Source organism: Notolepis coatsorum (genome assembly GCF_963971535.1).
Source record: "Notolepis coatsorum genome assembly, chromosome: 7".
Lineage (NCBI taxonomy): Eukaryota > Metazoa > Chordata > Actinopteri > Aulopiformes > Paralepididae > Notolepis > Notolepis coatsorum.
Genome location: NC_140171.1, coordinates 179,517,960 through 179,534,295, shown reverse-complemented (window position 1 = coordinate 179,534,295; position 16,336 = coordinate 179,517,960). Strand labels below are relative to the sequence as shown.

General features: G+C 40.4%; 1 protein-coding gene across 1 annotated transcript in view; it reads right to left on the bottom strand.

Moving 5' to 3' along the window:
* The window catches only part of tmem38a (transmembrane protein 38A), a 35,729-nt gene that overhangs the window by 10,941 nt on the left and 8,452 nt on the right, over positions 1-16,336 (bottom strand). The window contains exon 4 of the mRNA XM_084318508.1: positions 7,342-7,429. Coding sequence (XP_084174634.1) covers positions 7,342-7,429 — 88 coding nt within the window. The remainder of the gene's footprint in view (positions 1-7,341; positions 7,430-16,336) is intronic.

The following is a 16,336-nucleotide window of genomic DNA, read 5'->3' as shown; positions in this document are numbered from 1 at the left end:
AGAATTATCAAATTAATATGTTATGGGCTGAAGTTGAATAAAAGATTGTATTATTTTCAATCTGACATTACAAAAACACTGAAAATCCATCAAAATCAGTGTTGTTGCTAATCATACATATGCTAGCCTGTTTTTTAACAATAATTTGTGATGCCATCACAAACACTGGCATTTAAAGGGTACAAATTAAAAAAGAAATGCCTGCACCAGAATGCAGGAAATGAAGTCTTTGTAACAAGAAATGTCCTGGTGGGGGACCCCCAGACCCCTGCTTAAAAAGTGGCCTGACTGGGGCTATATTTTGACACTATATTTCCTGGCCTGAATGATTTCCCCAGTCCGGCCCTGGTTAAAAGCCTCCAATGCTTATTAGTGTGTGTGCGTTTGAACGTGTGCATGTTTCAACCTTACATTTCCATTTATTTAAAAATATATATATAATAATAATAATAATTTACTTTTTTTTTATTTTTTTTACCTCCTATAATAGTGGGGGTCGCGGCTCTCTGACCCCGTTATTTTTGGGTCGCGGCCTGAAAAGTTTGGGAACCCCTGGCCTACAGGTAGTGTACATGAGAGCTGTGTGGATCTGACTACCACCTGACTATCCCAGGTTATAGTTAGCAAATCACTGAATTCCATGTGATATCTCCAGGTCCACATGCAGAGGAGAATCTCATCATTCTTTAAAAAAGAACTACAGAAACCCCCAACCCTGTCCTGGTTTAATTAAAAGATGTGTTCCATCCTCTTTCATGCGACCATTTCAGACCAATCAAGGAGTGACGATGACGATGATCAAGATCTGTGTGAAGCAGGTCGAGTGAAGTGAAGCCTAATGATGATTCTCAACATCAACGTGATGATGATGATGATGATGATGATGATGATGGTGTTTGAAAATACAGATATTACCATGTTGGCCGCTTCCTTTCATCTGTGGCTTTATTATCTATGTTCTCTAAATTAATTTGCATTAACCCTTTGTGGTGTGGTAGTGAAAGGGTGAACCCTTTGTAGTGTGGTAGTGAAAGGGTGAACCATTTGTAGTGTGGTAGTGAAAGGTTAACCTTCTGTAGTGTGGTAGTGAAAGGTTAACCTTCTGTAGTGTGGCAGTGAAAGGTTAACCTTCTGTAGTGTGGTAGTGAAGGGTTAACCTTCTGTAGTGTGGTAGTGAAAGGTTAACCTTCTGTAGTGTGGTAGTGAAAGGTTAACCTTCTGTAGTGTGGTAGTGAAAGGTTAACCTTCTGTAGTGTGGTAGTGAAAGGTTAACCTTCTGTAGTGTGGTAGTGAAAGGTTAACCGTCTGTAGTGTGGTAGTAAAATGTTAACCTTCTGTAGTGTGGTAGTGAAAGGGTTACCTTCTGTAGTGTGGTAGTGAAAGGGTTAACCTTCTGTAGTGTGGTAGTGAAAGGTTAACCTTCTGTAGTGTGGTAGTGAAAGGGTGAACCATTTGTAGTGTGGTAGTGAAAGGGTTAACTTTATGTAGTGGTAGTGAAAGGGTGAACCCTGTGTAGTGTGGTAGTGAAAGTGTTAACCTGCTGTAGTGTGGTAGTGAAAGGGTTACCTTCTGTATTGTGGTAGTGAAAGTGTTAACAGTCTGTAGTGTTGTAGTGAAAGGTTAACCTTCTGTGTGTGGTAGTGAAAGGTTAACCTTCTGTAGTGTGGTAGTGAAAGGTTAACCTTCTGTAGTGTGGTAGTGAAAGGTTAACCTTCTGTATTGTGGTAGTGAAAGGTTAACCTTCTGTAGTGTGGTAGTGAAAGGGTGAACCATTTGTAGTGTGGTAGTGAAAGGGTTAACCTTCTGTAGTGGTAGTGAAAGGGTGAACCCGTTGTAGTGTGGTAGTGAAAGTGTTAACCGTCTGTAGTGTGGTAGTGAAAGGGTTAACCTTCTGTAGTGTGGTAGTGAAAGGTTAACCTTCTGTAGTGTAGTAGTGAAAGGTTAACCTTCTGTAGTGTGGTAGTGAAAGGGTGAACCATTTGTAGTGTGGTAGTGAAAGGGTTAACCTTCTGTAGCGGTAGTGAAAGGGTGAACCCGTTGTAGTGTGGTAGTGAAAGTGTTAACCGTCTGTAGTGTGGTAGTGAAAGGGTTAACCTTCTGTAGTGTGGTAGTGAAAAGTTAGCCGTCTGTAGTGTGGTAGTGAAAGGGTTAACCTTCTGTAGTGTGGTAGTGAAATGGTTAACCTTCTGTAGTGTGGTAGTGAAAGGGTGAACCCTTTCTAGTGTGGTAGTGAATGGTTAACCATCTGTAGTGTGGTAGTGAAAGGTTAACCATCTGTAGTGTGGTAGTGAAAAGTTAACCTTCTGTAGTGTGGTAGTGAAACGGTTAACCTTCTGTAGTGTGGTAGTGAAAGGCTAACCTTCTGTAGTGTGGTAGTGAAAGGGTTACCTTCTGTAGTGTGGTAGTGAAAGGGTTAACCCTTTGTAGTGTGGTAGTGAAAGGTTAACCGTCTGTAGTATGGTAGTGAAAGGGTTAACCATCTGTAGTGTGGTAGTGAAAGGTTAACCTTCTGTAGTGTGGTAGTGAAAGGGTTAACCTTCTGTAGTGTGGTAGTGAAAGGTTAACGTTCTGTAGTGTGGTAGTGAAAGGTTAACGTTCTGTAGTGTGGTAGTGAAAGAGTTAACCTTCTGTAGTGTGGTAGTGAAAGGTTAACCTTCTGTAGTGTGGTAGTGAAAGGTTAACCTTCTGTAGTGTGGTAGTGAAAGGTTAACCTTCTGTAGTGTGGTAGTGAAAGGTTAACCTTCTGTAGTGTGGTAGTGAAAGGTTAACCGTCTGTAGTGTGGTAGTGAAATGTTAACCTTCTGTAGTGTGGTAGTGAAAGGGTTACCTTCTGTAGTGTGGTAGTGAAAGGGTTAACCTTCTGTAGTGTGGTAGTGAAAGGTTAACCTTCTGTAGTGTGGTAGTGAAAGGGTGAACCATTTGTAGTGTGGTAGTGAAAGGGTTAACTTTATGTAGTGGTAGTGAAAGGGTGAACCCTGTGTAGTGTGGTAATGAAAGTGTTAACAGTCTGTAGTGTGGTAGTGAAAGGGTTACCTTCTGTATTGTGGTAGTGAAAGTGTTAACAGTCTGTAGTGTGGTAGTGAAAGGTTAACCTTCTGTAGTGTGGTAGTGAAAGGTTAACATTCTGTGTGTGGTAGTGAAAGGTTAACCTTCTGTAGTGTGGTAGTGAAAGGTTAACCTTCTGTAGTGTGGTAGTGAAAGGTTAACCTTCTGTATTGTGGTAGTGAAAGGTTAACCTTCTGTAGTGTGGTAGTGAAAGGGTGAACCATTTGTAGTGTGGTAGTGAAAGGGTTAACCTTCTGTAGTGGTAGTGAAAGGGTGAACCCGTTGTAGTGTGGTAGTGAAAGTGTTAACCGTCTGTAGTGTGGTAGTGAAAGGGTTAACCTTCTGTAGTGTGGTAGTGAAAGGTTAACCTTCTGTAGTGTAGTAGTGAAAGGTTAACCTTCTGTAGTGTGGTAGTGAAAGGGTGAACCATTTGTAGTGTGGTAGTGAAAGGGTTAACCTTCTGTAGTGGTAGTGAAAGGGTGAACCCGTTGTAGTGTGGTAGTGAAAGTGTTAACCGTCTGTAGTGTGGTAGTGAAAGGGTTAACCTTCTGTAGTGTGGTAGTGAAAAGTTAGCCGTCTGTAGTGTGGTAGTGAAAGGGTTAACCTTCTGTAGTGTGGTAGTGAAATGGTTAACCTTCTGTAGTGTGGTAGTGAAAGGGTGAACCCTTTCTAGTGTGGTAGTGAAAGGTTAACCATCTGTAGTGTGGTAGTGAAAGGTTAACCATCTGTAGTGTGGTAGTGAAAAGTTAACCTTATGTAGTGTGGTAGTGAAACGGTTAACCTTCTGTAGTGTGGTAGTGAAAGGCTAACCTTCTGTAGTGTGGTAGTGAAAGGGTTACCTTCTGTAGTGTGGTAGTGAAAGGGTTAACCCTTTGTAGTGTGGTAGTGAAAGGTTAACCGTCTGTAGTGTGGTAGTGAAAGGTTAACCTTCTGTAGTGTGGTAGTGAAAGGGTTAACCTTCTGTAGTGTGGTAGTGAAAGGTTAACGTTCTGTAGTGTGGTAGTGAAAGGTTAACGTTCTGTAGTGTGGTAGTGAAAGAGTTAATCTTCTGTAGTGTGGTAGTGAAAGGGTGAACCCTTTGTAGTGTGGTAGTGAAAGGGTTAACCTTCTGTAGTGTGGTAGTGAAAGGTTAACCTTCTGTAGTGTGGTAGTGAAAGGTTAACCTTCTGTAGTGTGGTAGTGAAAGGTTAACCTTCTGTAGTGTGGTAGTGAAAGGTTAACCTTCTGTAGTGTGGCAGTGAACGGGTTAACCTTCTGTAGTGTGGTAGTGAAAGGTTAACCTTCTGTAGTGTGGTAGTGAAAGGTTAACCGTCTGTAGTGTGGTAGTGAAAGGTTAACCGTCTGTAGTGTGGTAGTGAAAGGTTAACCCTCTGTAGTGTGGTAGTGAAAGGTTAACCTTCTGTAGTGTGGTAGTGAAAGGTTAACCGTCTGTAGTGTGGTAGTGAAAAGTTAACCGCCTGTAGTGTGGTAGTGAAAGGGTTAACATTCTGTAGTGTGGTAGTGAAAGGGTTAACTGTCTGTAGTGTGGTAGTGAAAGGTTAACCTGTAGTGTGGTACTGAAAGGGTTAACCTTCTGTAGTGTGGTAGTGAAAGAGTTAACCGTCTGTAGTGTGGTAGTGAAAGGGTTAACCGTCTGTATTGTGGTAGTGAAAGTTTAACCTTCTGTAGTGTGGTAGTGAAAGGTTAACCGTCTGTAGTGTGGTAGTGAAAGGTTAACCTTCTGTAGTGTGGTAGTGAAAGGGTTACCTTCTGTAGTGTGGTAGTGAAAGGTTAACCTTCTGTAGTGTGGTAGTGAAAGGGTTAACCTTCTGTAGTGTGGTAGTGAAAGGATTAACCTTCTGTAGTGTGGTAGTGAAAGGTTAACCTTCTCTAGTGTAGTAGTGAAAGGGTTAACATTCTGTAGTGTGGTAGTGGAATGGTTAACCTTCTGTAGTGTGGTAGTGAAAGGGTTAACATTATGTAGTGTGGTAGTGAAAGGATTAACCTTCTGTAGTGTGGTAGTGAAAGGGTTACCCTCCTGTAGTGTGGTAGTGAAAGGGTTACCCTTCTGTAGTGTGGTAGTGAAAGGGTTAACCTTCTGTAGGGTGGCAGTGAAAGGTTAACCTTCTGTAGTGTGGTAGTGAAAGAGTTAACCTTCTGTAGTGTGGTAGTGAAAGGTTAACCTTCTGTAGTGTGGTAGTGAAAGGTTAACCTTCTGTAGTGTGGTAGTGAAAGAGTTAACCTTCTGTAGTGTGGTAGTGAAAGGTTAACCTGCTGTAGTGTGGTAGTGAAAGGGTGAACCCTTTCTAGTGTGATAGTGAAAGGGTTAACCGTCTGTATTGTGGTAGTGAAAGTTTAACCTTCTGTAGTGTGGTAGTGAAAGGTTAACCGTCTGTAGTGTGGTAGTGAAAGGTTAACCTTCTGTAGTGTGGTAGTGAAAGGGTTACCTTCTGTAGTGTGGTAGTGAAAGGTTAACCTTCTGTAGTGTGGTAGTGAAAGGGTTAACCTTCTGTAGTGTGGTAGTGAAAGGATTAACCTTCTGTAGTGTGGTAGTGAAAGGTTAACCTTCTCTAGTGTAGTAGTGAAAGGATTAACATTCTGTAGTGTGGTAGTGGAATGGTTAACCTTCTGTAGTGTGGTAGTGAAAGGGTTAACCTTATGTAGTGTGGTAGTGAAAGGATTAACCTTCTGTAGTGTGGTAGTGAAAGGGTTACCCTCCTGTAGTGTGGTAGTGAAAGGGTTACCCTTCTGTAGTGTGGTAGTGAAAGGGTTAACCTTCTGTAGTGTGGCAGTGAAAGGTTAACCTTCTGTAGTGTGGTAGTGAAAGAGTTAACCTTCTGTAGTGTGGTAGTGAAAGGTTAACCTTCTGTAGTGTGGTAGTGAAAGGTTAACCTTCTGTAGTGTGGTAGTGAAAGAGTTAACCTTCTGTAGTGTGGTAGTGAAAGGTTAACCTGCTGTAGTGTGGTAGTGAAAGGGTGAACCCTTTCTAGTGTGATAGTGAAAGGGTTAACCGTCTGTATTGTGGTAGTGAAAGTTTAACCTTCTGTAGTGTGGTAGTGAAAGGTTAACCGTCTGTAGTGTGGTAGTGAAAGGTTAACCTTCTGTAGTGTGGTAGTGAAAGGGTTACCTTCTGTAGTGTGGTAGTGAAAGGTTAACCTTCTGTAGTGTGGTAGTGAAAGGGTTAACCTTCTGTAGTGTGGTAGTGAAAGGATTAACCTTCTGTAGTGTGGTAGTGAAAGGTTAACCTTCTCTAGTGTAGTAGTGAAAGGGTTAACATTCTGTAGTGTGGTAGTGGAATGGTTAACCTTCTGTAGTGTGGTAGTGAAAGGGTTAACCTTATGTAGTGTGGTAGTGAAAGGATTAACCTTCTGTAGTGTGGTAGTGAAAGGGTTACCCTCCTGTAGTGTGGTAGTGAAAGGGTTACCCTTCTGTAGTGTGGTAGTGAAAGGGTTAACCTTCTGTAGTGTGGCAGTGAAAGGTTAACCTTCTGTAGTGTGGTAGTGAAAGAGTTAACCTTCTGTAGTGTGGTAGTGAAAGGGTGAACCCTTTCTAGTGTGATAGTGAAAGGGTTAACATTCTGTAGTGTGGTAGTGGAATGGTTAACCTTCTGTAGTGTGGTAGTGAAAGGGTGAACCCTTTGTAGTGTGGTAGTGAAAGGTTAACCTTCTCTAGTGTGGCAGTGAAAGGGTTAACCTTCTGTAGTGTGGTAGTGAAAGGTTAACCTTCTGTAGTGTGGTAGTGAAAGGGTTAACCTTCTGTAGTGTGGTGGTGAACCCTTTGTAGTGTGGTAGTGAAAGGGTGAACCCTTTGTAGTGTGGTAATGAAAGGGTGAACCCTTTGTAGTGTGGTAGTGAAAGGGTGAACCCTTTGTAGTGTGGTAGTGAAAGGGTGAACCATTTGTAGTGTGGTAGTGAAAGGGTGAACCCTTTGTAGTGTGGTAGTGAAAGGGTGAACCCTTTGTAGTGTGGTAGTGAAAGGGTGAACCCTTTGTAGTGTGGTAGTGAAAGGGTGAACCCTTTGTAGTGTGGTAGTGAAAGGGTGAACCCTTTGTAGTGTGGTAGTGAAAGGGTGAACCCTTTGTAGTGTGGTAGTTTGCCTTGGTTCCCGTTGTTCTCAGTTGCAGAATCAATGTTTGTCAATGCGTGTTTCAAAACACTTCCTTCTGACATCGGCATATTAACACAACTGCCACAACAACTTCTCCATCCTCCCCTCTTTGAATCAGCGTTGAGTATATTTTAATTTGTGCACCGGTCTACTTTCCCCCCATAATGCCAGAGGGGCCCCGGGGCCTCCAGGGGTCGAGCTCACACTTACAAGGACATGTTGAGGATCTCGTTGGTCTCAGGCTTCCACACGCCACGCAGCAGCTGCTCGAAGTTGGAGATGAGAGCTACTCCAGACCCTGAGGAGGAGGATAAAAATAGAAAGAGTAAATAGTCGGAACAAGGGGTCCATGTCTCGCCTCACTGGCCTTATTTGGCTTTTTTAACCGTTATCGCTGCTTTTAAAAGTGGACGCCCCCCACGGGGAACGTGTGAGCAACGTTTTAACCATACTGCTCTGTAAAGTGATTCAGAACTGTCCTGTAAAGTGATTCAGAACTGTCCTGTAAAGTGATTCAGAACTGTCCTGTAAAGTGATTCAGAACTGCTCTGTAAAGTGATTCAGAACTGTCCTGTAAAGTGATTCAGAACTGTCCTGTAAAGTGATTCAGAACTGTCCTGTAAAGTGATTCAGAACTGTCCTGTAAAGTGATTCAGAACTGCTCTGTAAAGTGATTCAGAACTGTCCTGTAAAGTGATTCAGAACTGCTCTGTAAAGTGATTCAGAACTGTTCTGTAAAGTGATTCAGAACTGTCCTGTAAAGTGATTCAGAACTGTCCTGTAACGTGATTCAGAACTGTCCTGTAAAGTTATTCAGAACTGTCCTGTAAAGTGATTCAGAACTGCTCTGTAAAGTGATTCAGAACTGCTCTGTAAAGTGATTCAGAACTGCTCTGTAAAGTGATTCAGAACTGCTCTGTAAAGTGATTCAGAACTGTCCTGTAAAGTGATTCAGAACTGCCCTGTAAAGTGATTCAGAACTGTCCTGTAAAGTGATTCAGAACTGTCCTGTAAAGTGATTCAGAACTGTCCTGTAAAGTGATTCAGAACTGCTCTGTAAAGTGATTCAGAACTGTCCTGTAAAGTGATTCAGAACTGCTCTGTAAAGTGATTCAGAACTGTTCTGTAAAGTGATTCAGAACTGTCCTGTAAAGTGATTCAGAACTGTCCTGTAACGTGATTCAGAACTGTCTTGTAAAGTTATTCAGAACTGTCCTGTAAAGTGATTCAGAACTGCTCTGTAAAGTGATTCAGAACTGCTCTGTAAAGTGATTCAGAACTGCTCTGTAAAGTGATTCAGAACTGTCCTGTAAAGTGATTCAGAACTGTCCTGTAAAGTGATTCAGAACTGTCCTGTAAAGTGATTCAGAACTGTCCTGTAAAGTGATTCAGAACTGCTCTGTAAAGTGATTCAGAACTGTCCTGTAAAGTGATTCAGAACTGCTCTGTAAAGTGATTCAGAACTGTTCTGTAAAGTGATTCAGAACTGTCCTGTAAAGTGATTCAGAACTGTCCTGTAACGTGATTCAGAACTGTCCTGTAAAGTTATTCAGAACTGTCCTGTAAAGTGATTCAGAACTGCTCTGTAAAGTGATTCAGAACTGCTCTGTAAAGTGATTCAGAACTGCTCTGTAAAGTGATTCAGAACTGCTCTGTAAAGTGATTCAGAACTGTCCTGTAAAGTGATTCAGAACTGCCCTGCAAAGTGATTCAGAACTGTCCTGTAAAGTGATTCAGAACTGTCCTGTAAAGTGATTCAGAACTGTCCTGTAAAGTGATTCAGAACTGCTCTGTAAAGTGATTCATAACTGTCCTGTAAAGTGATTCAGAACTGCTCTGTAAAGTGATTCAGAACTGTTCTGTAAAGTGATTCAGAACTGTCCTGTAAAGTGATTCAGAACTGTCCTGTAACGTGATTCAGAACTGTCCTGTAAAGTTATTCAGAACTGTCCTGTAAAGTGATTCAGAACTGCTCTGTAAAGTGATTCAGAACTGCTCTGTAAAGTGATTCAGAACTGCTCTGTAAAGTGATTCAGAACTGTCCTGTAAAGTGATTCAGAACTGCTTTGTAAAGTGATTCAGAACTGTCCTGTAAAGTGATTCAGAACTGTCCTGTAAAGTGATTCAGAACTGTCCTGTAAAGTGATTCAGAACTGCTCTGTAAAGTGATTCAGAACTGTTCTGTAAAGTGATTCAGAACTGTCCTGTAAAGTGATTCAGAACTGTCCTGTAACGTGATTCAGAACTGTCCTGTAAAGTTATTCAGAACTGTCCTGTAAAGTGATTCAGAACTGTTCTGTAAAGTGATTCAGAACTGTCCTGTAAAGTGATTCAGAACTGTCCTGTAAAGTTATTCAGAACTGTCCTGTAAAGTGATTCAGAACTGCTCTGTAAAGTGATTCAGAACTGTCCTGTAAAGTGATTCAGAACTGCTCTGTAAAGTGATTCAGAACTGCCCTGTAAAGTGATTCAGAACTGCTCTGTAAAGTGATTCAGAACTGTCCTGTAAAGTGATTCAGAACTGTCCTGTAAAGTGATTCAGAACTGCTCTGTAAAGTGATTCAGAACTGTCCTGTAAAGTGATTCAGAACTGCTCTGTAAAGTGATTCAGAACTGCTCTGTAAAGTTATTCAGAACTGTCCTGTAAAGTGATTCAGAACTGTCCTGTAAAGTGATTCAGAACTGTCCTGTAAAGTGATTCAGAACTGCTCTGTAAAGTGATTCAGAACTGTCCTGTAAAGTGATTCAGAACTGTTCTGTAAAGTGATTCAGAACTGTCCTGTCAAGTGATTCAGAACTCATCTGTAAAGTGATTCAGAACTGTCCTGTAAAGTGATTCAGAACTGCTCTGTAAAGTGATTCAGAACTGTCCTGTAAAGTGATTCAGAACTGCTCTGTAAAGTGATTCAGAACTGTCCTGTAAAGTGATTCAGAACTGCTCTGTAAAGTGAGTCAGAACTGTCCTGTAAAGTGATTCAGAACTGCTCTGTAAAGTGATTCATAACTGTTCTGTAAAGTGATTCAGAACTGCCCTGTAAAGTGATTCAGAACTGCTCTGTAAAGTGATTCAGAACTGTTCTGTAAAGTGATTCAGAACTGCTCTGTAAAGTGATTCAGAACTGCTCTGTAAAGTGATTCAGAAGTGTCCTGTAAAGTGATTCAGAACTGCTCTGTAAAGTGATTCAGAACTGTCTTGTAAAGTGATTCAGAACTGCTCTGTAAAGTTATTCAGAACTGCTCTGTAAAGTGATTCAGAACTGCTCTGTAAAGTGATTCAGAACTGTCCTGTAAAGTGATTCAGAACTGTCCTGTAAAGTGATTCAGAACTGCTCTGTAAAGTGATTCAGAATTGTCCTGTAAAGTTATTCAGAACTGTCCTGTAAAGTGATTCAGAACTGCTCTGTAAAGTGATTCAGAACTGCTCTGTAAAGTGATTCAGAACTGTCCTGTAAAGTGATTCAGAATTGTCCTGTAAAGTTATTCAGAACTGTCCTGTAAAGTGATTCAGAACTGTCCTGTAAAGTGATTCAGAACTGCTCTGTAAAGTGATTCAGAACTGTCCTGTAAAGTGATTCAGAACTGTTCTGTAAAGTGATTCAGAACTGTCCTGTCAAGTGATTCAGAACTCATCTGTAAAGTGATTCAGAACTGTCCTGTAAAGTGATTCAGAACTGCTCTGTAAAGTGATTCAGAACTGTCCTGTAAAGTGATTCAGAACTGCTCTGTAAAGTGATTCAGAACTGTCCTGTAAAGTGATTCAGAACTGCTCTGTAAAGTGAGTCAGAACTGTCCTGTAAAGTGATTCAGAACTGCTCTGTAAAGTGATTCAGAACTGTTCTGTAAAGTGATTCAGAACTGCCCTGTAAAGTGATTCAGAACTGCTCTGTAAAGTGATTCAGAACTGTTCTGTAAAGTGATTCAGAACTGCTCTGTAAAGTGATTCAGAACTGCTCTGTAAAGTGATTCAGAAGTGTCCTGTAAAGTGATTCAGAACTGCTCTGTAAAGTGATTCAGAACTGTCTTGTAAAGTGATTCAGAACTGCTCTGTAAAGTTATTCAGAACTGCTCTGTAAAGTGATTCAGAACTGCTCTGTAAAGTGATTCAGAACTGTCCTGTAAAGTGATTCAGAACTGTCCTGTAAAGTGATTCAGAACTGCTCTGTAAAGTGATTCAGAATTGTCCTGTAAAGTTATTCAGAACTGTCCTGTAAAGTGATTCAGAACTGCTCTGTAAAGTGATTCAGAACTGCTCTGTAAAGTGATTCAGAACTGTCCTGTAAAGTGATTCAGAATTGTCCTGTAAAGTGATTCAGAACTGTCCTGTAAAGTGATTCAGAATTGTCCTGTAAAGTTATTCAGAACTGTCCTGTAAAGTGATTCAGAACTGTTCTGTAAAGTGATTCAGAACTGTCCTGTAAAGTGATTCAGAACTGTCCTGTAAAGTGATTCAGAACTGCTCTGTAAAGTGATTCAGAACTGTCCTGTAAAGTGATTCAGAATTGTCCTGTAAAGTTATTCAGAACTGTCCTGTAAAGTGATTCAGAACGGCTCTGTAAAGTGATTCAGAACTGCTCTGTAAAGTGATTCAGAACGGCTCTGTAAAGTGATTCAGAACTGCTCTGTAATGTGATTCAGAACTGCTCTGTAAAGTGATTCAGAACTGTCCTGTAAAGTGATTCAGAACTGCTCTGTAAAGTGATTCAGAACTGTCCTGTAAAGTGATTCAGAACTGTCCTGTAAAGTGATTCAGAACGGCTCTGTAAAGTGATTCAGAACTGCTCTGTAAAGTGATTCAGAACTGTCCTGTAAAGTGATTCAGAATTGTCCTGTAAAGTTATTCAGAACTGTCCTGTAAAGTGATTCAGAACTGTTCTGTAAAGTGATTCAGAACTGTCCTCTAAAGTGATTCAGAACTGTCCTGTAAAGTGATTCAGAACGGCTCTGTAAAGTGATTCAGAACTGCTCTGTAAAGTGATTCAGAACGGCTCTGTAAAGTGATTCAGAACTGCTCTGTAAAGTGATTCAGAACTGCTCTGTAAAGTGATTCAGAACTGTCCTGTAAAGTGATTCAGAACTGTCCTGTAAAGTGATTCAGAACGGCTCTGTAAAGTGATTCAGAACTGCTCTGTAAAGTGATTCAGAACTGTCCTGTAAAGTTATTCAGAACTGCTCTGTAAAGTGATTCAGAACTGTCCTGTAAAGTGATTCAGAACTGTCCTGTAAAGTGATTCAGAACTGCTCTGTAAAGTGATTCAGAACTGCTCTGTAAAGTGATTCAGAACTGTCCTGTAAAGTGATTCAGATCTGCTCTGTAAAGTGATTCAGAACTGTCCTGTAAAGTGATTCAGAACTGCTCTGTAAAGTGATTCAGAACTGTCCTGTAAAGTGATTCAGAACTGCTCTGTAAAGTGAGTCAGAACTGTCCTGTAAAGTGATTCAGAACTGCTCTGTAAAGTGATTCAGAACTGTTCTGTAAAGTGATTCAGAACTGCTCTGTAAAGTGATTCAGAACTGCTCTGTAAAGTGATTCAGAACTGTTCTGTAAAGTGATTCAGAACTGCTCTGTAAAGTGATTCAGAACTGCTCTGTAAAGTGATTCAGAACTGTCCTGTAAAGTGATTCAGAACTGCTCTGTAAAGTGATTCAGAACTGTCCTGTAAAGTGATTCAGAACTGCTCTGTAAAGTTATTCAGAACTGCTCTGTAAAGTGATTCAGAACTGCTCTGTAAAGTGATTCAGAACTGTCCTGTAAAGTGATTCAGAACTGTCCTGTAAAGTGATTCAGAACTGCTCTGTAAAGTGATTCAGAATTGTCCTGTAAAGTTATTCAGAACTGTCCTGTAAAGTGATTCAGAACTGCTCTGTAAAGTGATTCAGAACTGCTCTGTAAAGTGATTCAGAACTGTCCTGTAAAGTGATTCAGAATTGTCCTGTAAAGTTATTCAGAACTGTCCTGTAAAGTGATTCAGAACTGTTCTGTAAAGTGATTCAGAACTGTCCTGTAAAGTGATTCAGAATTGTCCTGTAAAGTTATTCAGAACTGTCCTGTAAAGTGATTCAGAACGGCTCTGTAAAGTGATTCAGAACTGCTCTGTAAAGTGATTCAGAACGGCTCTGTAAAGTGATTCAGAACTGCTCTGTAAAGTGATTCAGAACTGCTCTGTAAAGTGATTCAGAACTGTCCTGTAAAGTGATTCAGAACTGTCCTGTAAAGTGATTCAGAACGGCTCTGTAAAGTGATTCAGAACTGCTCTGTAAAGTGATTCAGAACTGTCCTGTAAAGTTATTCAGAACTGCTCTGTAAAGTGATTCAGAACTGTCCTGTAAAGTGATTCAGAACTGTCCTGTAAAGTGATTCAGAACTGCTCTGTAAAGTGATTCAGAACTGCTCTGTAAAGTGATTCAGAACTGTCCTGTAAAGTGATTCAGAACTGCTCTGTAAAGTGATTCAGAACTGTCCTGTAAAGTGATTCAGAACTGCTCTGTAAACTGATTCAGAACTGTCCTGTAAAGTGATTCAGAACTGCTCTGTAAAGTGAGTCAGAACTGTCCTGTAAAGTGATTCAGAACTGCTCTGTAAAGTGATTCAGAACTGTTCTGTAAAGTGATTCAGAACTGCTCTGTAAAGTGATTCAGAACTGCTCTGTAAAGTGATTCAGAACTGTTCTGTAAAGTGATTCAGAACTGCTCTGTAAAGTGATTCAGAACTGCTCTGTAAAGTGATTCAGAACTGTCCTGTAAAGTGATTCAGAACTGCTCTGTAAAGTGATTCAGAACTGTCCTGTAAAGTGATTCAGAACTGCTCTGTAAAGTTATTCAGAACTGCTCTGTAAAGTGATTCAGAACTGCTCTGTAAAGTGATTCAGAACTGTCCTGTAAAGTGATTCAGAACTGTCCTGTAAAGTGATTCAGAACTGCTCTGTAAAGTGATTCAGAATTGTCCTGTAAAGTTATTCAGAACTGTCCTGTAAAGTGATTCAGAACTTCTCTGTAAAGTGATTCAGAACTGCTCTGTAAAGTGATTCAGAACTGTCCTATAAAGTGATTCAGAATTGTCCTGTAAAGTTATTCAGAACTGTCCTGTAAAGTGATTCAGAACTGTTCTGTAAAGTGATTCAGAACTGTCCTGTAAAGTGATTCAGAATTGTCCTGTAAAGTTATTCAGAACTGTCCTGTAAAGTGATTCAGAACGGCTCTGTAAAGTGATTCAGAACTGCTCTGTAAAGTGATTCAGAACGGCTCTGTAAAGTGATTCAGAACTGCTCTGTAAAGTGATTCAGAACTGCTCTGTAAAGTGATTCAGAACTGTCCTGTAAAGTGATTCAAAACTGTCCTGTAAAGTTATTCAGAACGGCTCTGTAAAGTGATTCAGAACTGCTCTGTAAAGTGATTCAGAACTGCTCTGTAAAGTGATTCAGAACTGTCCTGTAAAGTGATTCAGAACTGTCCTGTAAAGTGATTCAGAACTGTCCTGTAAAGTGATTCAGAACTGCTCTGTAAAGTGATTCAGAACTGCTCTGTAAAGTGATTCAGAACTGTCCTGTAAAGTGATTCAGAACTGATCTGTAAAGTGATTCAGAACTGTCCTGTAAAGTGATTCAGAACTGCTCTGTAAAGTGATTCAGAACTGTCCTGTAAAGTGATTCAGAACTGCTCTGTAAAGTGAGTCAGAACTGCTCTGTAAAGTGATTCAGAACTGCTCTGTAAAGTGAGTCAGAACTGTTCTGTAAAGTGATTCAGAACTGTTCTGTAAAGTGATTCAGAACTGCTCTGTAAAGTGATTCAGAACTGCTCTGTAAAGTGATTCAGAACTGTCCTGTAAAGTGATTCAGAACTGCCCTGTAAAGTGATTCAGAACTGTCCTGTAAAGTGATTCAGAACTGTCCTGTAAAGTGATTCAGAACTGTCCTGTAAAGTGATTCAGAACTGCTCTGTAAAGTGATTCAGAACTGTCCTGTAAAGTGATTCAGAACTGTCCTGTAAAGTGATTCAGAACTGCTCTGTAAAGTGATTCAGAACGGTCCTGTAAAGTGATTCAGAACTGCTCTGTAAAGTGATTCAGAACTGCTCTGTAAAGTGATTCAGAACTGTCCTGTAAAGTGATTCAGAACTGTCCTGTAAAGTGATTCAGAACTGCTCTGTAAAGTGATTCAGAACTGTCCTGTAAAGTGATTCAGAACTGTCCTGTAAAGTGATTCAGAACTGCTCTGTAAAGTGATTCAGAACTGTCCTGTAAAGTGATTCAGAACTGCTCTGTAAAGTGATTCAGAACTGCTCTGTAAAGTGATTCAGAACTGTCCTGTAAAGTGATTCAGAACTGTCCTGTAAAGTGATTCAGAACTGCTCTGTAAAGTGATTCAGAACTGCTCTGTAAAGTGATTCAGAACTGTCCTGTAAAGTGATTCAGAACTGCTCTGTAAAGTGATTCAGAACTGTCCTGTAAAGTGATTCAGAACTGTCCTGTAAAGTGATTCAGAACTGCTCTGTAAAGTGATTCAGAACTGTCCTGTAAAGTGATTCAGAACTGCTCTGTAAAGTGATTCAGAACTGCTCTGTAAAGTGATTCAGAACTGTCCTGTAAAGTGATTCAGAACTGTCCTGTAAAGTGATTCAGAACTGCTCTGTAAAGTGATTCAGAACTGCTCTGTAAAGTGATTCAGAACTGTCCTGTAAAGTGATTCAGAACTGTCCTGTAAAGTTATTCAGAACTGCTCTGTAAAGTGATTCAGAACTGTCCTGTAAAGTGATTCAGAACTGCTCTGTAAAGTGATTCAGAACTGCTCTGTAAAGTGATTCATAACTGCTCTGTAAAGTGATTCAGAACTGCTCTGTAAAGTGATTCAGAACTGCTCTGTAAAGTGATTCAGAACTGTCCTGTAAAGTGATTCAGAACTGTTCTGTAAAGTGATTCAGAACTGCCCTTTAAAGTGATTCAGAACTGTCCTGTAAAGTGATTCAGAACTGTTCTGTAAAGTGATTCAGAACTGCCCTTTAAAGTGATTCAGAACTGTCCTGTAAAGTGATTCAGAACTGGAATTGTTCTATGACGTACCTTAGAACTGAAACTTTGTATTTTTACATTCAACTTATTAAGAGCGAAGTACTGCTCTGGGCTTTCTTATTATTCATTGTGCCTTAAAATGAATAAAACTTTAAGTAGACATACATATTGCTGTTGTTCTGTAAAGTAATTCAGAACCGCCCT